The 24,445-nt window shown below is 40.2% G+C and overlaps 1 protein-coding gene across 2 annotated transcripts in view; it reads right to left on the bottom strand.

Moving 5' to 3' along the window:
* GRIK4 (glutamate ionotropic receptor kainate type subunit 4) overlaps positions 1-24,445 on the bottom strand; it is a 531,391-nt gene that overhangs the window by 39,082 nt on the left and 467,864 nt on the right. For both annotated transcript variants that reach the window (XM_068241000.1, XM_068241001.1), the window contains exons 14-15: positions 5,587-5,696; positions 3,361-3,534 (exon numbers count right to left, since the gene is read on the bottom strand). In XM_068241000.1, coding sequence (XP_068097101.1) covers positions 3,361-3,534; positions 5,587-5,696 — 284 coding nt within the window. The remainder of the gene's footprint in view (positions 1-3,360; positions 3,535-5,586; positions 5,697-24,445) is intronic.

Below are 24,445 nucleotides of genomic sequence, written 5' to 3'. Positions count from 1 at the left end.
GTTTTTTTGTTTTTTTTTATAAAAAATGTATGTGGGTAATTTTTGGTGTGGGAGGGAAACTGCTCATTTTAAATGTAAAGTAATATAATTGTTTGTATTAAAATGTATGTGGGTGCAGTGAGAAAAGTCCTGGATGCGAACGATCTCGCATCCAGGAACTAAAATGCAGAGAACAAGTGTCCTGGGGGCAGAAATACCGCGCTCTCTGGATAGAAAGCATCGGTATTTCTGCGGGGAAGTTAGATCGGTGAATGGGAATTATATTCCCATTCACTGATCGGGGGGCTAGCGGCGGGTGGTGGGTGCGCGCGCGGGAGCGCGCCCGATCGCGCGCACCATGCAGGGAAAGCAGCAGTGTCTATCTGGACGAGGAAGCTCGTCCAGATAGGCCGAACTGGTTAAATATATGAATTGCAAAAAGTATAGACATGCAATGCAAAAAAAATGACCAGTTACTGTAAAGTCAGGGAGTGTTCACACTTGCGTTTTATACATTTGATTTTCCACATGCACATATCTGTGTTTGCAATTTTTGTATTTTTTTGTATGACATTTTGCCTAAGTTTTTGTGATTTTTTTTATATGAATTTGTACGGGGAATTTTGTGTTGTGATTTCTATGTGAATACCAATTAAGTTAATTTATTTACATTTGAATTTACATGCAAAACGCCATTTTTTTGGGGCAGATTTTCTGCATTCCCATTGACTTGCATTGAAACACAAACACATTGCACACAGAAAAAAAGACCTGCCGTCCGAATTTAAACTACAGAACAATCGAATGCAAAAAAAAAATGTTATGGCATTGAAGACATTCATTGTAAATTGATCGCTTTCTGTGTGAACCCTACCTAAAGGTGGCTACACAACATACAATTCAGGCCTCTTGCACAGTAGGCTGGTGCGTTTTAATGCGACGTTAAGGTCGCAACGCAAATTACAACGCAAGACCCCAAAAAAGTTGCAATGCAATTTAATGCCCAGTTATCGTCGCATACAGTAGAAATGAAAAGTATGTTTCCAAGTCATTACTGAGCATGTGCAAACAGTCTAACGCAGCTAATAACGTGTATAACGCACAGCATGAAGCACTTTCCAATAACGCTACACGTTACACACAAACGCAACATGTGCACTGTGAATGTCGCACAGACTTAGAATTGCTGTGCGTTAGTCTGCATTGAAAAATTTTCTAACGTGTGACTTTAACGTTGTACTGTAAAACAGGCTGAAAAGATCCAATTGTACACCAATTCGATAAATATGATCAGTTGTCCCCAAAAATCTAAAGCTTTTTTTCATTCCTTCTAGAAATCTGATCAAATTTCCCATTTTTATTTTATTAAAGAAGATCGGGAGAGTTGGATTTTTCTGATCAATTTTTATGAAAATGGTATGGGGTGTGGTAGATTGTCAATTACTTGATGTACAGATCCAATCAATATTTTCTGAGTTTTCAATTATTTTATTCATGATTGGGGAACAATTAAACATGTGTGTGGTACATTGGTCAGATTTTTGAAATGTTACAGTCAGAAAAATTCATTGCAATTCTTGAATTGAAAATATATTTTAAAAATTGTATAGTGTGTGGCTACCCTACATGTTCTTTTCCTGTGTGAAATGCTGGAGATGCTGCTGTGTATTACATTAAAGTGTAGAATTCTACCTCACTGTCCTCTAAGATGTAGAACTAGGATATTGTTTATGGTGGGGTCATTGGTCAGAAATGTGCAAATATCAGGGACCTTAAAGTTTATCCATATCCATATTTTTCCCTTTATTCCCTCTCCCTCCTACGTTTGTCACCTACTTAGTATTTGTGAGATTTAAAGATGTCATACATATTAATAACCCTATCTGAAGATAGAAAAGGCTTAATTAGCTGTCCTAGCAACTTACAGTACATTATAAATTGTTCTTGGCAGCCAAACTCTTGTAAAGTAGAAAATAGAAACCTTAAATTCACTACCTGAAAGCCTTTCTAACATTCAGGGTGAAGAGTATAGTGCCTTTTCCCCTGGAGTTTGCATATGGTATTAAATCTACTGGTATCCTGATTTTACCTTTGGCGTGACAGGCACAACTACTTTGGTAAAACTTTAGCGAACATCTTAACCACTTCCCAACCACAATTTTGTTCCCCTTAAAGACCAAATCGATTTTCACATCATGCTCCTCCCATTCATTCGCCAATAATTTTATCATTATTTATCACATTGAAATGATCTATATCTTGTTATATTTGCCACAAATTAGGATATCTTTGGTTGGTACTTTTTGCTAAGAATTATTTTATTTTATATGCATTTTAAAGTGAATAACAAGAAAAAAAGAAGGAAGAAAATTCATTATTTCTCAGTTTTCAGCCATTATAGTTATAAAATAAAATGTGCTTCGATACATAAAAGCTAAACGTTTTATTTGCTAATTTGTCCTGGTTATTACAACGTTTAAATTGTGTCCCAAGTACAATGTATGGTGATAATAATAATGATTTTTTAATACTATAACAATATTTAGGAGCCATTATTTGCAAAATAAACATTAATATACCCTCATGACAAACATATTAAAAAGCCTATAAGGTAACTATTTATGTTTTTTTTTTTTTTAAATAGTGTAATTTTTATTTTTATTCTTTACAAGTGTTTTAGTTTGGTAACTATAGGGTAGGGGTGTAAGGGGCTAACATTTAATAAAAATATATGTATGTAAATGTATTTTATGTATGTAATGGGGTGTTAGGGGGAATTTTACTTTTTGGTCACAAGATGGCACTACACTTAACTTATGTGTTTTATTAATAGTACACGGAAGTACTGTTTACGTTCGGCTTTTGCGAATGAAAACCTGAGTCTTGCTGCGTCTTGCAGGCTCTGATTCATTACAGGCACTAAGATCAGGTTTGAGAACAAGCTGTTCTTATTCCCTGATCACAGAATGTCAAGATTGTGGCAAAACAGCAGGTCTGTGATGCGGCGATCGGGAATGACGAGGAAAACAAACAGATACGTTTATCTAAGATATGGTTGTTAAGTGAAGTTTCCAGGGGCATAGATACACATACCAGCGGTACAGAACTGGTTAAGATTTGAGTTTTCTTTATCAGGGATCCATGTATTTTTAACCATGGTATGTCTTGCTGCTTGCAGCTTAATTGTTGTCTGAACCCATTAGTTATGGCCATCCTACTATAAACATAAAAAAAGTCCTCTCCTGGTATCTAATATCATGTATCCCTAATTAAACACAACTCCTCTGCTGCATATTATTTCTCTCTACCCTTAATGCATAAATTAAATATATAATGAAACATTTGAAAAAACAAATAACTAGAAAAAGTTGCTTTTCTTACCAAACTCCACTAACACATCGTGTAGACAAAGCTCTTGGTGCAATGGTAGATCCTTGCTGCATAAATCCACCAACTGGAAACCACAGACTGTTTCCAAGGGAGTACTGGTTAATTAGAAGATTACATCGTCCCTGAACACAAGGATGGGGGCTGTACCATTCATAGGGTGTCAACCTAAAGAATACAAAAACAGTAACAAATTGCAGAGAATGTAAACGAATAAGCTAAGCTCAACATCAGCAGCAACAGCAAACAATGGCCCATATGCCATTCACCTTTTCTACTGAGTTTTCTCCTAGGCGATATTTTTACACCTTGATCCATATGCAATTCACTTTTTCTCCTGACTTTTCTCCTAGATTATATTTTCATAACTTGGGCCTTTAAAACCTTAAAGGAGTTATCCGGGCAATTTTAATAAAGGACGCCCCCGGTAAGTAGCATTTATTTTATTAAAATTGCCCGGATAACTCCTTTAAGTGCCATTAAAACCACCAGCAATCAAGAAAATACTCAAAATAAATTCTATAGGACTTTTTCATTCACATTTTGGTGCTTTTTTAATTACAAAGTGGTGACAAAATATTTTAAAGAGACAATGAAAAATTATCTCCTAGGAGAAAACTCGGGTGAAAAAGTGAATTGCATATGGACCCTTGTCATAAAGTGCCCTTTGCCCCACCAGCAAACAAGGAAATGCTAAAAGTAATGTTTACAGTACATCTTACAGTAATTTTACAGTACTTTCTCACCAACTTTTAGGTATTTTTTCAATTGTAAAATGCTTAAAAGTTATTTTAAAGAGAATATGAATCTCCTAGGTGATAACGCAGAAAAAAAGTTAATTGCAAGTGATTATTGATTATTATAAACAGAAGCTATAATAGGGTATGTATGAGGCTTAATGCTGTGATTTGTTCACTTTTTTGTCAGTCAGACATTTATTTAAAATGCAAGTTGTCACTTGTGTGCATTGGATCAGCATTTATTTGTTTGGTCATTTAAAGACCACATGTATTTTTCTTTATTGACCTGCGCAGTTGTTTCCATTTTTATGGATTTTAATTGTTTTGGATAGCACTAAATAAAGAAATATTCACTTTGCGGACCTTAGTACGTTGGTCCTTTATTTTTTTTCCCCGAAAGGGAACACTTTCTCTTTGATATACTGTAATAGATTGTTTTGGAATGGCACAGATATTCAGTTCAGTGATTTCCTTTAAAGAGACACTGAAGCGAAAAAAAATATGATATAGTGAATTGGTTGTGTACTATGAATAATTACTAGAAGATTAGCAGCAAAGAAAATATTCTCATACTTTTATTTTCAGGTATATAGTGTTTTTTCTAACATTGCATCATTCTATAATATGTGCAGATTACACAACACTCAGCATTCAAAATGAGTCTTTCAGAGCAGTCTGTGAAGTAATGACCTCTCCTCTAGCAGAGAAAAAGTAAACAGTTCACTTTACAGTTGAGATATTAAAAGTCAGATAACAGCCCTCTCCACGACTAAGACTTAGTCGGAGAGCTTAATGGCTTGTTTGCATAGAGATAACAACTGGAGTTTCTCAACTCTTCCTGTACTGGAAACAATTAGACTGATGTATCTGATCTTAATGTTTTATTTCTTAGCTGTACTACACATACAAATCATAATATCATCATTTTTTTTTCGCTTCAGTGTCTCTTTAAAGGCAATTTTAAAGAGCCAACAGGATTTACAATGTTCTGCTATGCAGCGTATACTGCAGCTACATCTTTGTCTCTTTTCCAGTATTTCCTCCAAAGCTTACTATACTTTCTAATGTGTTTCTGGTGTCAGAAAAGTCAGCAAAAAAGCACATTAGGACTGTAGGCATTTTCTCTCTTAAATGATGTCAGAACAAGAGATGCACTGACCAATGTTGTCTGATAATGTCAAAATGCACAGAAGTAGGTCATTCATTCTATTTCTGCCCTTGTGGTTTTGATATTCTACTTTTCCTATATCTTCTTTTACAATCTGCTTGCAGTAAGAGCTGGTAGCTTTTCTTGAATTTGTTTTGAATTAAAATGTAGCCTGAATAGCAATGCCTGACAGGGCAGCTAAGAGCCTTCCTATCCAGATAAGAACTGGCAAGATAAATAACAGGTTTTGAGCACTGTAACCACTTCTTTTCAGGAAACGATGGGAAAAGCTGATTTGCAGGTCAATAGAAATGTAATAACTGTGTACATTACCTGGCGACTAAGAACAACACACAGCTGACAGCCAGGTAGCCTAGAAGCATAAATAGCCACACTCCTGGAGAGAAGGGATCAAGGAAGGAGAAGTAGCCTGGCTTTCTGCCCTGTAATACAAACACAGTTGATTAATTAAAACTGCATAGTTTTCAAACAATATATTGGAGTTCCAATTTTACTACATTGAAATATGTATACAAAGCAAATAAGCTTACAGCAAGACTTAATGGGGTTGAGTCAAAAAGTCTGCAATAAACTGCATCACCCTGAACATACATTACTGCCAAGTACCGCAGCTCACTGCATGATTCATTCATTAAATCTCTGTTTGAGTTGTAGCATAAGCGCAAACAAGCGCATTATAACTAAGCATTTGCCATTATGTGCTGTGGCCAGCTAAACATATTTGCTTTGCAACCCGGGAAGTACACTATGATGCTGAATACATGCAGTTTTATGGAAAGTTGGAAAAAAAAAACTCCTACCCCTAGAGAAATACCAACTTCACCCCCCCCCCCCCTTGCCTGCACACACACACACAGACACACTCACTACAGGAGCTGGTGGCAAACAAAGCGAAATTAGAATCAGAATTCTACAGTCGGCAGTTGCAGGTGTTTACCTTACAGGTATCAACCGCTTCCGGACAACGGTAATTGTGGCTGCTTATTTCTGCCAGAGCTTATAATTCAATTACCGTGCTGCGCAGACCCGCCACTCTCTCCCTCTCCTGTCGATATGATGGGAGAGCCCTTTGCTCTGCCATTGCTATGACTTCAGAGCTCTGTGAGCCGGTCAGGAGCCAATTTCGTTGGCTCCTGACCCCATGATCACTGTGAGCCAATCACATTAGCTCACTTTGATGACAGGGTCAGGTGCCAATGAAATTGGCTCCTGACTGGCTCACAGATCTCTGCCATCACAGCGACAGCAGAACGAGGGGCATGCAGCGGTGGGTGATCAGCGTGACCGGCGAGAGTGGTGGGTCCGTGCGGTGATTCGTCAGTAAGCCGTTTTTTTTTTTTTTTTTTTAAACTTTTCTTTATTTTGAACAGCAAGGGAGATACATAGACATGTTAATACTGTTACATCACTGGTTTATAACATCTTAAATAGTTACTATGTCAATTTCTTATTCAAAGATCAAAGTCCAGAGTACGAAATACACTCACATTGTTACAGTCACATTATCTTTTTATCAAGACCCTTTTACCATTTTGGCCATTTGTATATAGATAGGTCCCTCACTTGGTGAGGGCATCATAACCCATCTATTGTTGTATTACCTTGCTGTCATGTTTTAATTTTCTTAAAAGATATAAACATTTGGCTGAGAGATAATTTGCCCAATATTAGATTTTATGTATTTAAGCTAACAAAGAAAAGAAATAAAAAAAAACACTAAGAACATAAAGTAAATAAAATAAAAATAAACATTTTCCGCTCTCCCCCCCACCCTTCCCCCCCTGAGAGGGGTTGCGCTTTGAGTAGTAGTGATTAACTATATTTCTATCTGTAGTTATATCTCGAGGCGACCTAGGTATCCCCCTATTTTACCTTTCAAATACCACTTGGTGTCCGTCAGTAAGCCGTTTTATGGTACCAACACTCTCTGGGCCTTGAGGGGCCATAGACTGCTGGTGCACAAGTGGTAAAGGACATAGCCTTCCTCTCTTTACAAACCATTGTGCCTGCTGCTGGTGAGCATGGAGGCATCTTGGAGACCCCCTGAAGCAATGCAGTGCTTGCTAATAAAGGGCAAGGGCTTGTGATGCTGTATAATTTCCTATTAGAATCAGATAGGCACTCCACCATGGCTTATTAAGAAAGCCTATGTGGCTGAAAAGTGTGATGGTTAAGGGCTCTGGCTTTGACACAGGAGACCAGGGTTCTCAGCTCTTCCTGTTCAGTATGACTGCACCAATTCAGTGAGGAGACCTTGACTCCCTAACACTGCTACTGCCTATAGAGCTGCCCTAGTGACTGCAGCTCTGAGTCCACCAAAAAGAAAAACACAATATAAATGTTATATGTCTGTGTGTAAAAGTAAACCATATTAGTTACATAGTTAGGTTGAAAAAAGACATGCATCCATCAAGTGTATCCTCATAAATCACCTCCCTGACAAGATCAAGGAGGTATTATCTTCCTACACCTAGCAGTCATAGCAGTGGATGCCCTTCAAAGTTAAGAAAGCATCCGAACCTTTTTAAATGCAAGTATAACATTTAAGGTAGCCATACACTTTATAGATGGCCACCAGATTCAACCATCAGATAAATCCATGTCAGATCAAATTACTTCCATGCACTAGCCGTAGATTTTGAATAAAGTTCCTCTCCAAGTCTGATGTTCCCAGCTGTATACACTTAGTCCATAGGACATGCACTATAGTTACAATGTATAACAAGCGTATTACTTGAACATGTATAAAATGGAATTAGTAAAAGACAGAGTAAGCACTAGATTTAGTAACTCCACAGTAAGGTGCTAAATAGTTTAGCGAGGACCAATCTCAATGTGGAGGTCCCTGCTTATCCCCCACACACTATATTACTGGTGTAATATTTTATTATCAGCTGAAGAGCTCAAAAAGGATGGGCTTTTTTCCAGAGGCTCTTCAACAAGCTGACAAGCCTGCATTGCAATTAACAGGATAGAAGCAAGAGTGTAATCAACAGGACAGGAGCCAGATTCCAATCAAGCTGTAAATCAGGATAGGTGTTCTGGAGAGGAACCATGACCGTCTCTAGAATTTTACAGCACCAGTTTGGTTAATTGACTGTAACATTTACACACTGGGGATGGGGAAATGTGAAAGTGGTCTCAGAGTCATAGCTTGTTCCTACTAGTGCCTTAGAAGCCCATTGTAGTATTTTCACTTATACATTGCATGTTTTTGTGATACATGAAAGCACCACATGCTGCATTTTTTGTAAGTTTTGCAGTTCCATTGTAGTCAATATAGACAAATGCATTAAACACACAGAAAAAATCCTTCCCTGAGCATGGCTTTGGTATCTCTATGATAAATACGCGGGCATCCTAGGGCATGTCGCCATCATCTCAAACGAGGGGGCTTGGCGATGTGTGTCTGTGCACGTTGCGTGCGATGGCGTAGACCTTGTCGCCAGAAAGCGTAGGGGTTGCGGAGGGCCATGCGCGCGTACATGTTTGTTGCATTGCACATGCATGAGCACGTGTGCGGCATTGCGCATCATGCGCATACAGTGTTACGTGTTATGCACTTACAGCGTTGCACGCTGCGCGCCGCGCATGAATGGCGTTACGCGCTGCGCACCAAACGGCCTATATACGTCTGCAGAGAACATTGATCAGTGCTGTTGGTTTGCAGCATTTGTGTGTTCTCCTTATTATTACCATTGGCAGAATTCTCATATAACAATACAGTTCATTCTTCTATCAATCACCATTCTTTGCCAATTATGGGTTCCATCCCACATTTTTTCCTGATACTAGTACTGAAGCCTCAGTTCCTGCTGCAAATTCTTTGGTCAATATAGAACAATAAACTTTTACAGGAAACCATAACCAAGGCACAAGCACGTTTTAAAGAACAGGCTGATCTGCATAGAAGAGGGGATCTGGTTTTGGAAGAAGGAGATATAGTGTGGCTGTCTACAGTTAATTTCCTGGTCCATCTTGAAAGCTAGGACCCAAGTTTATTAGACCTTTTCCAGTATGCAAGAAAATAGGTCCGTTAGCATATAAACTGACTCTACCAGCTTCCTACAGGACTCATCCAGTGTTCCATGTTTCTTTGTTAAAACCCGCAGAGTCGGATCCTTTTCCGGATCGGGATTTGGAAGTTCCACCACCAATTTCAATTAATGTAAAAGGAGATTATGAGGTGGAAGCTATTTTGGATGCTAGAAGAAGAGGCAGGCAAGTTCAGTACTTAATTAAATGGAAAGGGTACGGAATAGAAGAAAACACTTGGGTACCAGCATCTGATGTACATGCTATTCGTCTAGTGAAAGCTTTGTACTGGAAACACCCGGATAAGCCAGTGCCTGAGGGCATCTGGAGGCTGCCCCTTAGGGGAGGGCATTGTCACGGTCAGTTACCTGTGCAGACACGGCGGCTGGCACTTACGGATGTCCGTGGGCGTCCTAGGGCATGTCGCCGTCACCTTAAACAAGGGGGCTTGGCGATGTGTGTCCGTGTGCGTTTCGTGCGATGGCGTAGACCTTGGCGCCAGAAAGTGTAGGGGTTGCGCGTTGCGGAGGGCCGTGCTCGCGTACATGTTTGTTGCATTGCGCTTGCGTGTGCGGCGTTGCGAGTCATGCGCGTACGCCGTTACGTGTTACACATGTACAGCGTTACGCGCTGCGCGCCAAACGGCCTACATAAGTCTACAAAGAACATTGCTTAGTGCTGTTGTATTGCAGCATTTGTGTGTTCTCCTGTGACGAGACTTTGTCTGCCTTGATACTTGCTCGTATGCTTGCTCTACTCGTTGCTGACCTTGGCCTGTTCCAACTACCCGCTCTGTTGCTGACTCCTGCCTGTCCCGATTTGCTGCCGACTACTGCCATGGATGACTACCCACTCTGCTGATGAACTTTGCTTGTATGACTTCTCGCTCTGTTGCCAAACCTAGGAACTGCTTACCGGATTACGTGAACTCTGCCAACTGGAAATCTCCTCTTCCAACGGTTGCTGAGTTATTGCAGTAACGAACTCAGCCAGCGGAGGTGCTGCAACGCCATACTGGTCACGCACTCAGTCGTCACGCCGATTGGCTTGTTAGTACTTCTGCCCTTTGCTTCTCAGAGGCCCTGTTCTCACTTCAGGGTTCTTGGGTGGTGAGTTGCATAAGTAGCTGCTCTATACACTTCAGTCTCCGGAGTACCAGGTACATGGTTTGTTTTGTAACAAAGTCGTAACTGGCTCTCTTCCCAGCTGTAGTTTGCAAAGTTTAGACAAGGCCTTTGAGGGCCTTTCTTTGTTTAACCATTCCTTATGGAGGAGATGAATTTTCACATTTCAGCTCTCCTCCCTTTCATTCCCCATTAACTTTATCACTACCTATCACAACAAAATGATCTATATCTTGTTTTTTTCTGCCACCAATTAGGCTTTCTTTGGGTGGTACATTATGCTAAGAATTATTGTATTCTAAATGCATTTAAACGGGAATAATAAGAACATTTTTTTAAAAAATCATTATTTTCTGCCATTATAGTTTTAAAATAATACATGCTACTGTAATTAAAATACACACATTTTATTTGCCCATTTGTCCCGGTTATTGCAATGTTAAAATTATATCCCTAGTATAATGTATGGTGACAGTATTTTATTTTGAAATAAAGGTGCTTTTTTCAGTTTTACATCCATCACTAATTTTTAGCCCATAATTTAATAACAATATGCCCTCTTGGCATACATATTAAAACATTTTTATTCCCTAAACTCAGTAGGTGTCATTTTACTATTTGGCCACAAGATTTCCTCACCCAGTACTTCCTATTCACGTTGCTACATTGTAACTAGGGAAGTGCGTGACACAGGCATCAATGGATGCCTGCGGTCACGGTGGCCTAGAGAGGAGATTAATAAATGGGAACTTTGCGGTGGTAAGTGGTGGAAATGGGTGAGGGAGGAAATGCGGTAGCTCTATTTAAGAATAAACACTGTTTTTGAACAAAAACAGTGATTAATCTCTGCAGACGAGAACGGATTGGCTCAGGGGACTTTTGTCCCCTACAGCCAATCCCCCTGTTGCCGGCAACATTGCGATCGCGAGCTTCTTCCTGCACGATCGCGTGCACACCCCCCCAAGCTGCAAGGATGTGACTATCGTGTCCCTGCGGCTGTAGCAGCTGCCTCTGCGGATGTGAGGCACGGCCCAGCAGCAGAAATGGTTAAAAACAACTGTTCAAAATCAGCAAGACTTTTCCTGATTGAACCAGATTTTTTTTGCAAATGGGAAATGAAGCTAGATAGTTGGAGAAGGCATCAAAAAAGATGAAGAAGAGCTTAGTTGGTGGGCCCAGGTAGCTGAAGTGGAATCAATAATTTTAATGCTGTCAAACAGTCTGCTGTCTCTACTCAACCCTGTTTTGGTAAACCAGGTCTGCGTACAGCCTGGGGGAAAATTAGGATTATTGGCAGCTAAGCTAAAGATAGCAAAGAGGATGGGCCAGGAAGTGCTTTAATGTAATCCAACAGTACCATTAAACTTGGTCTTATTAATGGATGGGTGCAATCAAGTTCCATGATAGTGTGCGGGCACATTTATCTTGTTGTAATTCAATTACTACCCATGGACTGCTTTTTTCCCCTCAGTCTCCAGCAGACGACCCTCTCCATGTGGACTGCCTGGTAATACCTCCATCTTTCTTTTTCTGGGTCAGGAACTGTATATACTGTATTTAAACCTTGGTAAGTAAATGATGCCTTGGGCCTTCCTGGTATCATAAGCAAGAGAATTAGCAAGATTTGTCTTATATTAAAAAAAAGTGATAGATACAAAGGATGATGCATTATTTTGCCCCATTACATCCACTGTAAATATTCAGTTGAGTTTTGCGCACCAGTTCCCAGGAAAAATACAGTAATGCTGGAAAGAGTACTGAGGAGAGTTAATATGCACAAGGCCATGGAGCATCTCAGTTGCAAGGAAGTGATAACTGACATAAATGTATTCACCATTGAGGGGAAAAAAATGAGATTAAAGGTGAGAATGATCACTTTGTGTAAATATCTAAATGTTCTACTCAGGAAATGTAAGAGGTAATACATGGAGATGGCGGACACAAGGATTATTCTACAGTTGTGAAAAGGGGAGGGGGGCTGTACAGTGATGATAGGCAGGACTGTTTCCAGGCATAGGCCTTGTAGGCAAAGGCCCTTTGCACCCTCTGGCGTATAGGGCGTAATGCTGCACTAACACTGTATTAATACCGTATGAATGAATCCCATTTTATGGTGCTATCCCTGGCTGATGCTAATGTAATCCCCACAGAAGGGAAATCCTGTTCCTCCTCTTCCTCACCTCTCCATAGAGTGTGTGTCAGTTGACATTAGATTGACACAAATGACACAGGTTACCTTGCCTGAGTCACCAATTAGGTAAGAAATTGCCCTGATGATGGAGAGCATGGAACAAATGGAATATGTTTCCATAAGACATAATTCTAGTGCATACAGTAAATAAAAAAAAAAAAAAAAGACTGGTTGATTCTGTAAAAGAACAAAACACAGGGGCTATCTTGTACCGGCATTTCTATTAATGAACAGCAGATTGTTGATCCAGAGGCTTTTATCTGATTGCCATATGGAGCCAGGAAGGAATTGTTTTCCCTTGAAAGATAAATTGCTCTGTGCTTTTAAAGGATTTTCTCCCTCCTCTGTTACATCAGCTGAGATTTGTGACAAGGCAGATTTTTCTCAATGGATTTTGGCTGAACTTGATGGACATACAGCATGCTGTTTCCCAAACCTAATTATGAAAACAAGCTTTAAAGTGATACTTAAATGGAAACAATGTTGATCTATCCTACTATGCCTAAAAATGACTTTTAGATATCCCACAGTTTAATGTTATATTTAAAACAAAAGTTTGCTTTCTTAAAACAGAAAGTATTTGTGATAATTTAGGTTGAAGTGAGCTCGAGATGTCTCCCAGTGCATCACTGCTGAAATATGCAAATCAACCATTGTTGCCCTTAGAAGCTGAACAATCCTCCAGATCCGCTGGAATTATTATTGTTATTATTATTTATTAGATTTATATAGCGCCAACATATTACACAGCGCTGTACAATAAATAGGATTACAGACTATGATAACAGGGGTGACAGAACAATACAGGTAACAGACCATTAATACAACAATACAGGTAATAGCAATAAGATACACAACACAGTGCAGATAATAGTACAATGCCAGATCATAAACTGGAATGGTAGTGGTAAAAAATTACCAGTTCCAAATTCTGTGTAAAGTGCACACAGTCAAGTATGATACACAAGGGGAGAGGGCCCTGCCAAAGGCTTACAATCTAGAGGGAGGGGCTGGTGACACAAAAGGAGGGGGTGCATCAAGAAGTTATTGGCAGAAAGGATTAGGATAGCGTTCAGTGAGTTTTGAGTGCTTTTTTGAAGGTGTTGAAGGTGGAAGCGAGCCTGATGGGCAGTGGGAGAGAGTTCCACAGGATAGGGGCAGCTCTAGTGAAGTCCTGCAGTCTGGCATGGGAGTGCGAGATGCGTGGGGTGGTTAAGAGGAGGTCGTTGGAGGAGCGAAGTGGGCAGCCAGGTGTATATCTGCTGACCAGGTCAGAGATGAAGGTTGGGCAGGACTTGTGTATGGATTTGTATGCCAAACATAGGATCTTGAAGCTAATTCTGAAGTGAATTGGAAGCCAATGAAGGGATTTGCGTAGGGGAGTAGTGGAGACAGAGCGGTGGGAGGAGTAGATGAGTCTGGCTGCTGCGTTCATGATGGATTTTAGGGGGGCGATGCGGTTTTGAGGAAGGCCTGACAAGAGGGAGTTGCAGTAGTCCAGGCGGGAGATGATGAGGGCATGGACAAGGAGTTTGGTAGTGTCTGGGGTCAGGAAAGGCCGGATCTTGGAGATGTTGCGTAAGTGGAAATAGCAGGCTCTAGCTATGGTTTGGATGTGGGAGGTGAAGGAGAGGGCCGAGTCCAGGATGACACCCAGGCAGCGGGCTTGTGTGGTTGGATGAATGATTGTGCCATTGACAGTGACATAGAGGTCAGTGGGGGTGAAGCAGCACGGGGCGGGAAGATTAGGAGTTCAGTCTTATCCAGGTTTAATTTTAGGAACCTGGAAGACATCCACGATGAAATAGCTGAGAGACCAGAGGATACCTTCTCCATGGTGGTGGTGGAGAGGTCAGTGGTATGGAGGTAAATCTGGGTGTCATCTGCATATAGGTGATAGTTGAAACCCAGAGAGGAGATGAGTTTTCCGATGGAGGCGGTGTAAATGGAGAACAGCAGGGGACCAAGAACAGAGCCTTGGGGGACCCCAACTGAAAGTGGGAAGGAGGTTGAGGAGAAACCATTGAAGGAGGTCTTGAAGTAGCGATTTGAGAGGTAGGAGGAAAACCATGCTAGGGCACGGTCTTGGATACCCACAGAATGCAATGATGTGTCAGCTTGTTAATAGTACAGAGCCAGAAATAATCCAAAATGCATACAGACTGTTTCGGACTGATTGAACCTCATCAGTGCATGGCATGGATTAAAGTGGCTCTATGGAGTAGGGCTTGAAACACCTAGAGGTACAGACTAACAGCAAGCTCATGGGGAATATACCAGCAAGCTCATGGTGGGTTATATGTTACAGGGGCGAAAAGAGATAATTTGCATATTCAGTAGTGGTGCATTGTGGGTAACCACAAATGTTCACTTGTAGCTGAATTATTGAAAATGTCCTTCTGTTTTAAGAAGGCAAATTTCACCAAGCATTGCTTATTATTAGGAGGGCTTTTCTGAGCTGCCTGGTTACTCTGTTATATTAAAAAATTGAAAAAAGGAAATTTTTTGTTTTGTCTCAGATTTTTCGGATGAATTTCCCAATGACCAGCGATTTCTTTTGAGCAACAAACGGTTGTTTACGCGATCTCGCAACATGGGTAAAGGCGCACGATCAGGCAAATGTCGCTTAGCATCACGTGTCAATAATGACCGGCACAGTAGATCAGATCTTTAAGATCCCTAACACCTCCTGCACAAAGTGCCACAATCACATGAAGTCTTGTTGCGCCCGTTTTGTAACATCGGCCAGCCAGAAGATGGATCGGTGGAGCACACCTCGTCAGGGAGATGTCACTGGATCCATCTCCCTGCATCGCGAGGTTAGTACTTAGCATAACAGTCTGTCTCTGTGTCTCAGAGTGCTCAAATATATGAAATATTGACCTTTATTTGTATCTGTCCTCTTCTGGCAGAGAATTGGGCTTCCTAGAGCAAAGTATTTTATGGCTGTAATTCCTTATCTGTTGTCTGGCTGGGTCCCGACTGGAAAAAATGGCAGTAGCATAGTAGAATATTACCTCTTTCAGGCAGAGAAAGAAGAAAAAAGCATCACAGCATAGTTATTTGTGTGCTATGCACAAGTACATACACGTACTGTATATCTCATTATGCCATGTCACTTAAGGTTTTCTTTAAGGGCCACATTTGCAGTTTGGATAGCACCATCTTTGGAGAACTACAATATGCAGCAGGGATTATGTGACCACTACTACTCACACATCAGAACGACCATTGGACCAGTTTCACTGTGTTGCACTACAATTGCTTATCTTTTATTGTCTACTGAGTGAAGGAGAATCTAGTTGATAAAATGTTTGCCTGGATAGGGAATTAATAATGGCATGGTAATGTTTTTCTTTATAGGTTACTCAATACTGCCACCAGGAAAATTTCCATAGCTTTGTAGTTGTGGACCCCAGTAGCCTTAAGCCTCCAGGGATACCTTATGATGTTCTTATGTGAACATTTTCAAAGCTTGACTGTGCCATGGATATATACATTGTATGCCTACATTTGGTTTCAATAACACTTTATTGTGAAATTATTATAAATAAGTAATGTAGTTCCACTATCTTCAGTGGCATCACACAGAGTAAGACACACAGGTGGGAACCACAAATAAATTCATAGTTAATAAATATGTAAGTAAAGCAAGACACAGGGACCTGTTCTTACGAACGTATTATCTAGAAGGAAGTAGCTTGTAAAAAAAATGACAGCTAGTTACAGGAAATGCTAATGCTTAATGTTGTCTAATTATTTGTAAATACCCTTATTTGGCTCTCCCCAAAGGCCCGTACACACACTCAACCAAACCGCCTGATTGTCATCCGATTTTGGTTTGATTTTTTTTGTTGGACGACAATCAGACTAAACGATTCACCACCAGATTGTAAATCGCAGTCGCTTTCAAATCGCAAGCACTTTTATAAAATTGCTCCCAAAATTACTGTAAATCTCATCTAAAATCACTTACAAAATACTTATAAAAACACTAGCGATTGTGATAGTGATTTGCAATTACATGTAGGTCCCAGCCTTTATTGGTTATTATGGAATAAATCATGACAAATTTTTAGCTGCCTCTTATGTAAGATAAGACAGTTTTAATATGAATTTCACATGTTTTATAGAAATAATGCAAATAATATTAATAAAGTGTTATATAAACTAAAAAAATTCAGCTCCAAACATATATTTTTTGAATTTATAGTGTAAAAAGAATGAAGTAGGTCTCGGCTTTTGTTACATGAGCCCCACCACCAGGTCTTAGCAGCTAGTAATAACCAGAGAGACCCAGCAAGAATGTGAGTTCTACTTACCAGACAAGTAGATCTATCAGTATCAGGAGAGTGCCTTGCCAAGAAATTCTAACACCCGTTAGTGGACACGGGGGCTCTTTGGGCATCCCCTTCCCATTCTGTTGGGTGCCCAGTAATAAAGAGCAAAGATTTGTGATGCTTAATAAGGAGCAATCATATGAGCACCTCTGCTCTGGTAAATAAGTATAGGGGTCTTCTTAAGACTACTTACCTATTTGCCAATAGTATCAAAGAAAGTCAATCATAACATAAAAGATCATAGTAGTTTATTTTTCTTTTCTCTGGAACTATCATCTTGATCCACTCCACCTACATGTTTCTAGTCATCTGTATTATTTGAATAATCTTTTATTCAACTGCCACTTCTCTATATTTGTTGTCCACTTGTTTGAAGAAATATACAGCCATGTTTTCGTCTCAACGGCTCAACTGTAATCTCATTATTTATACACTCGGTAGGGTGATGTAATTCTGTTGGCCCATTCTGTGTTTATAAACTTTGTGAGATGATGTGGCAAGGTGATATTAGTGACCAAAAAAGTGGCTGCAGGAAATTCAAATAACTGACTCAGCCACAGCGTTTGCATGAAATAAAGGCTAGAGGAAACATGGGTGCTGGGTGAAGCTGATATAGTGTAGACAATATATAAATGGGCACCGGATGAAGCCGATATAAGTCTAAATGATAAATACCATTGTAAATTGGGTGCTAAATGAATACAAAAAAATATTCACTGTGGTAATGAAGATAGTAAAACACTGGTAAATGTTACCAATATTTTACAACAACTAAACCTAACCCTACACTCACACAGAACCCTTCCCCTCCGACACCTAACCCTAAAACCCCACCCTTCCTGACGCCTGACCCTAAACCCTCTCTTCCTGACACCTAACCCTAACCCCCCCTTTCCTGATGCCTAACCCCCAAATCTCTCTTCCTAACCTTATAATTTTCAAAACGATAATGTCAATTTTCAATAACGAAAAATTAGTAAATACAAATTTCAAAAATGAAAAACTTCAGTTAGATGGGTCCCACGCCCACATTTCTGCGTTGGGCGCCCAATAGCAGATATTATCATAGGTGCCTATAGGGAGCCCAAATTATCCATTAGCCGTTGGCGCCTAAATTTCCTGCGTTGGCCAAAGCACCCTATCCCATCACCCTGCTGGGTCTTTAAATATAGTGGCAAATTGGATTGGTATAGCTTCAGCTAGGAAGCCACATGTTATTTCTTTTCTTTCCTTGTAGCTGAACATATTCATAACTTTGTGAAGTGTCCGCTCAGCAGCAATGGAGCTGGAGGACTCAAGCAGCTGCATCAGATAAGTGGTGCTAACTGTTTTCACACCATCTCACATATTAGTCAATTAGCAAATGCTCTCGACACAGGGGAACAGCTGATAGGCAACGAACTGGCAGTGACTATGTGTGAGCTTAGCTTAATACAGCTTATGTTATATGTAAGGCCATGTAAAATTTTATTTTATGATTTTTATGTATATTTTACATACTTGTAGAAATTTTACAGTGCGTATGTAATATACACTCATGAGCAGTACTTGGTACTGTGCTCTTAACACGTATAATTTAACATCTTCAAAAGAATCATCTAGCCCATAGCATAAAACTTTGCAGTAGTAGTATAGCTTTTCCAGCACTCACATCCTTGCGAAGCTATTTTCATTATTTTTGATTTGCTAGTAGGGCACCAAACAAAGCAGGCTTAATGAAAGTGTCAATGCCTTGTAAAGAGAGGTGACGAAACAAGCAATTACAAAATATAGATCTGGTTTCAAGGGCCCTCTACCTATTCATCATATGAATGCGGCACAATAGATCAAAGTCTGATTGGCAGCACTTACTATCATAATATAATCATATCATTTGCTCACATAGACACGTTTAACAGCCCTCCACACAGGCTGTCATTAGAAAATATATCTTACATCTACAAAGTGTTACTTTTAACATTTACGTATAAAATGGTAATTCACTACCCATATACATATGACACTTTAGCCAGCAACTGTCTGCCAGTATAAAAGTCCTATATTACGCCTTTTCATGTCCATCTTTTTCACAGGGTTTCCTCACTTTACTGAACAGGCAACTCTTCTGACAATGCGAAACATGATTGCAATTACCACCAGGCAGCTAGTAATGGCCATAGAGAGATCCAGCAAGAATGTGAGTTCCCACGAGTTCTACTTACCAGACAAGTCGGTCTGTTGGCATCAGGAGAATGCCTTGCACGCAGTACAGTATGTATATAAGGTTATTGATTCATCTCCATTCAATTTAGTTTCTATTCATTCATAATGAATAATGTAAAAGGCATATCTGTCTGGAGTTAAAGAGGAGTACTGTATATTGTGTCATGCTGGTTTGAAGAGTGGGAAGTTAGTTTTGAGAAGACTGTAGGAATACTGAGCAGTTAGATCTGTAAAGTGACTCCTGTAAATGGTGGAATGTGAAGCCGTAATAAATTAGGAAATTATATTCCAAATCACCATTTTTTTTTGCTTTATTTTACCAAGAAAATATATATATATTTTTAAAAAAGCTGGTCAGCAAAGAAATAAAACCTTAGTGGAAGCAAGTGGTAGTACATAACACAAAGGCACTGGGGCAAGTCTTATGGCCTGAAAATATAAGAAATGTGGGCAACAAAAATTGAAATCTAGACCACACTTTAAAATGTGCTTTACATGTATTTTTTATCCCTGTGAGCACCTCTAACTCCCTCCCATATCTCCAATGAGATGTAGAATTGCTTTGCTCTGAAGACAGAGGACACTTAGGCTAGGTTCATCTCTGTAAGATATGTAATGCCTGCGCTAGCACAGGCTTTACACGTACGCATACTCTGCAGAGAATTGCTATGTAATGTGCACATTTCTGAAATGCACTGCAGAAAGTGGTTGAAATGCAAGGTTGTGCACATGTCCAAATAATTGTATGGGTAGTGCATTCACATGCAGTATGCAGCAATGGGCATTGTGTATATGCACCCTGGCACAGCAATTTGTACATTACAATTTCAGGATATAAAGGAAACAGGCCTCGATTCATCAAGACTTATCGAATCAATTACCGACAGCTCAGTAAAATACCGAACTCGATAAGTTGATTTCAGGATTCATCACAGTTATCTACAGCTGTTAGCGAGCATTCGGTAATCATTCGGTGATGATGCGATAAAATGGAAGAAAGTGCAATTCATGAAAATGAAAGTGGGCGTGGTTTAGCATTAAATTTAGGATTAGTTATCTCCTTCACTGCTCTGTCGTTGTTCTGTCAGATCATTGCTGACAGAGAAGATGGAGCCATTTGAAGTGGTTATGTATCAGCTGAGAGTGATGCAAAGGTGCAGAAGGGCAAGAATAAGGTCTAGAACCATATCAATTTGCTATACCAGGACATCAGCATTTCTCTTGAATCATCTTGTAAGAGAACACATGCAGTGCCAGGGTTAACTAAATTGCGAGCTGCACTACATTTTTTCAGAAAAGGCTCCTATCAAGCCGTAGCTGGCGAAATTGTGGGATTGTCCCAAGCCACTTCCAGAATCCAGGTCCAGGCGTTAAGCCCTATACGGACTGTTGCTCCGTGGTGTTCAAAGGACTGCCTTTTTACCCACAATTCCACAGGAATCTTATGGCCTTGTGTTAAATTACCGCTGTAAAATGGAAATATCGACACATTACCGAATGGTTACCGAATTGTTATCGTTATTTTATCGAAGTAAATGTGACCTTGATGAAAAACCTTGATGAATACAACTAGAAATCGATAAACTTTGAATTTGATAATTTAACGAACTGGAAAAGGTTATTGCAAAGACAATGATGAATCCAGGCCTTAGTCCCTAATAGAAGTGCACATAATGGTAGATACAGTGGTAGTAGCTAGCTGTAGTTAGACTCAACAGTAGTAGGAGGGATAGTGTTAGGCTCAGTGGTAGTAGGAGGGATAGTGTTATGCTCAGCAGTAGTAGGAGGGATAGTTTTAGGTGCAGCGGTAGTTGGAGGGATAGTATTAGGTCTAGTGGCAGTAGGAGGTGTGAGAGAACTGATTAGGATGAGTTTGGCGTAAGCATCGTCTATATGCACTCTGACACAGCAATTTGTACATTTTGATTTCAGCATATAATGAAAGTAGTCCCTAACAGAAGTGTGCATAATGTTAGGTGCTGCAGTAGTAGCTAGCTGTACTAGGAAGGATATTGTTAAGCACAGTGGTAGTAGGAGGGATAGTGTTAAGCGCAGTGGCAGTAGGAGGGATAGTGTTAAGCACAGTGGTAGTAGGCGGGTAGTCTTAGGCTCAGTGGTAGTAGGAGGGATAGTGTTAGGCGCAGTGGTAGTAGGAGGCATAGTGTTAGGCTCAGTGGTAGGAGGAGGGATATTGTTAAGCACAATGGTGGTAGGAGGGATAGTGTTAAGCACAATGGTAGTAGGAGGGCTAGTGTTAAGTGCAGTGGTAGTAGGAGGGATAGTGTTAGGTGCAGTGATAGTAAGAGGGATAGTATTAAGCACAGTGGTTGTAGGAGGGATAGTGTTAGGCGGAGTGGTGGTAGGAGGGATATTGTTAGGCGCAGTGGTAGTAGGAGGGATAGTGTTAAGCACAGTGGTAGTAGGAGGGATAGTGTTAGGAGCAGTAGGAGTAGGAGGGTTAGTGTTAGGAGCAGTGGTAGTAGTAGGGATAGTGTTAGGCTCAGTGGTAGTAGGAGGGATAGTGTTAAGCACAGTGATAGTAGGAGGGATAGTGTTAAGCGGAGTTGTGGTAGGAGGGATAGTGTTAGGGGCAGTGGTAATAGGAGAGATAGTGTTAGGAGCAGTGGTAGTAGGAGGGATAGTGTTAAGCACAGTGGTTGTAGGAGAGATAGTGTTAGGCGCAGTGGTAGTAGGAGGGATAGTGTTAGGTGCAGTGGCAGTAGGAGGGATAGTGTTAAGGGCAGTGGTAGTTAGTGGGACAGTGTTAGGGGCAGTGGTAGTAGGAGGGATAGTTTTAGGCTCAGTGGTAGTAGGAGGGATAGTGTTAGGCTCAGTGGTAGTAGGAGGGATACTGTTAGGTGTAGCGGTAATAAGAGGGGGCAGTTTTAGATCTAGTAGCAGTAGGAGGGTTAGTGTGAGGGAATGAATTAGGATGAGTTTGGCACAAGCAAAGTTTTTATGATAAATGGAATAAATAACCAAACTTAATTTGTGTTTTTTTTATCTACGGTAGCACTTACATTTACTTTTTTTTTCCAATAGAAGTTTTATTGAGTTGTTTTCTTTATATGTGAAGACACTTCCATAACAGTTGACGTGGAATTAACGTATTTCTTGCAGGAAACTAACAACCACCCAACCATCCAACAAAAAAAACCTCACACCCCCTCACACAATTTTCTCTCTCTTTTGCTCTCTTTACATTAGTTTGCAGCAAGAAGAAAGTTTTCTGAGGTGTGAGGAAATAAAAAAGGAAAAGGAGGAGTATTTAAAAGGCTCCATAAGGTCTTGTAACTTAGTTTGAGGTATCACTTGTATGATGCATGGTTTCCATTTACGGAAAAAGCTTTTAGTTCCCTTCTCCACATTTAAGGCTGCATCCAATCTTTCCAGCTGCATTTAGTATGACAGTTCATCGTCCGGCATAGTTTGTAATGAGGGGTATATCCAACTATTGAAAGTGACTTTCCTGGCTTCAATAAGGGTAAGATAGCCAATCGTCAACAGATTCATCAGGTTAGTATGAGCTGCGGTAGTCTCGAGGTCAGGGCTTTCATAGTTAAAAATAAAGAGAATTGGATCTTCACGTACCTGCCTTTTACAAATGTTGTTCAAGAACCGAGAGACCTCATCCTGGAAGGAACCACCTAATTGTTTGGCATTCGAATATGGAATGCAGTAAATCTGCATCAATCTTACCACATTTTTGGCATTTATTTGTGTAATGGATGGGGGGTTTATACCTTATATTAATCATTTCAGCACCCTTACTACGCATATCTATGCCCCTGTAAACTTCACTTCAGGCTCAGGGGCGTAGATATGCGCACTGTTTACTTACCGCCTCTCACGATCGTCGCAGGTCTCCCGTTCGCATTCGCCGCAATCCTGTCCTTCCGTGATCGGGGAACAGGAAAGAGCTGTTTCCAACCCGATCACCGTGCCTGTGATAAATCAGAGCCTCTGGCAGCATCGCAGGCTCTGACGAAAAAAAACACGTAAGCAAAACACATAAACAAGTTGTAAACACTTGGTTCGTCTTCTATTTTTAGAACACGGAAGTTAGTGTAGTGTGTAGTGTGGCCAGAAAGTAACAATACACCCAAATGCACTTTCACATAGAAAAAATAAATACATTTTTATTATTTTTTAACTCTCTCCACCCTTACCCAATAGTTACCAAAATAAAACACTTGTTAAAAAAATTACATCATTAAAAAAAAACTACATAAAAACTTACCTTAGAGACTTTTTTTAATATGTTTGTCATGAGGGTATATTACTGTTGATTTTGTAAATAATGACTTGAAACTATTGTTATAGTATTAAAAAAAAACACCTTTCTTTCCAAATAAAATATTATCGGCATACATTGTACTAGGGAATCGAAAGAACCTATTGGTGAGCTTGCTGGTGCCGGATACCTGTTGCAGCAAGCAGTCCAGTAATCCAAAGAGGGATCCGCACACAGACTTCAGGAACAAATTGTATTTATTGTTCCATATGCACACATGTAAGGCATCAACAGTCGTGTAGACGACTGTTGATGTCTTACATGTATGCATATGGAACAATAAATACAATTTGTTCCTGAAGTCTGGTTGTTAAATAAAATTTGGTGGATTTGACATATGGAGCAGATTACCCACACATTAAAATCCATCCTGCATGTATTTGATCAAGTGTGGGCTCCTTGGATCACTAGGTTCCCGTTAGGCCAACCAGCTCCTGCTTGAATTACATCTATGCATAATGTTCCTTTGGTATTCAGTTAGATTTAGAGCAACACCAGAAAATACAGATAGTCCAACTCCTTCAGGATAGCACATCACATCAGTACATCCCATAGAAGTCTCAAGGGCATGGAGGAGAATCCAGGAGACAGGCAGTTAATCTAATGTAGCTAGACACGGCTGTACAAAGTCCTTAACCTATCAGCAGAACTGGTATCTGCTCATTTGGGCACGTAGGAACAGGATGAGCACCGCTACAGCCCCACAAAAAAGGACCTCAAGCTGGCATCTGGTGTGAATATCTCTAACCAAACAATCAGAAACAGATTTCATAAGGGTGGCCTCAAAGCTCAATGTCCTCAAGTGGGTCCCCTATTCACTACTTGACACCATTGAGCTTGATTGGCATTTGCAATGGAATACCAGAACTGGCAGGTTTTCCACTTACACCATGTGCTTTTCACAAATGAGTGGAGGTTCTCCGTGAGCACATGTGACAGATGTGAAAAGGTCTGGAGAAGCCATGGAGAACCTTATGCTGCCTAT

This window comes from Hyperolius riggenbachi, chromosome 6, assembly GCF_040937935.1.
Source record: "Hyperolius riggenbachi isolate aHypRig1 chromosome 6, aHypRig1.pri, whole genome shotgun sequence".
Taxonomy (NCBI): domain Eukaryota; kingdom Metazoa; phylum Chordata; class Amphibia; order Anura; family Hyperoliidae; genus Hyperolius; species Hyperolius riggenbachi.
This window is presented reverse-complemented; position numbering and strand designations above follow the sequence as displayed.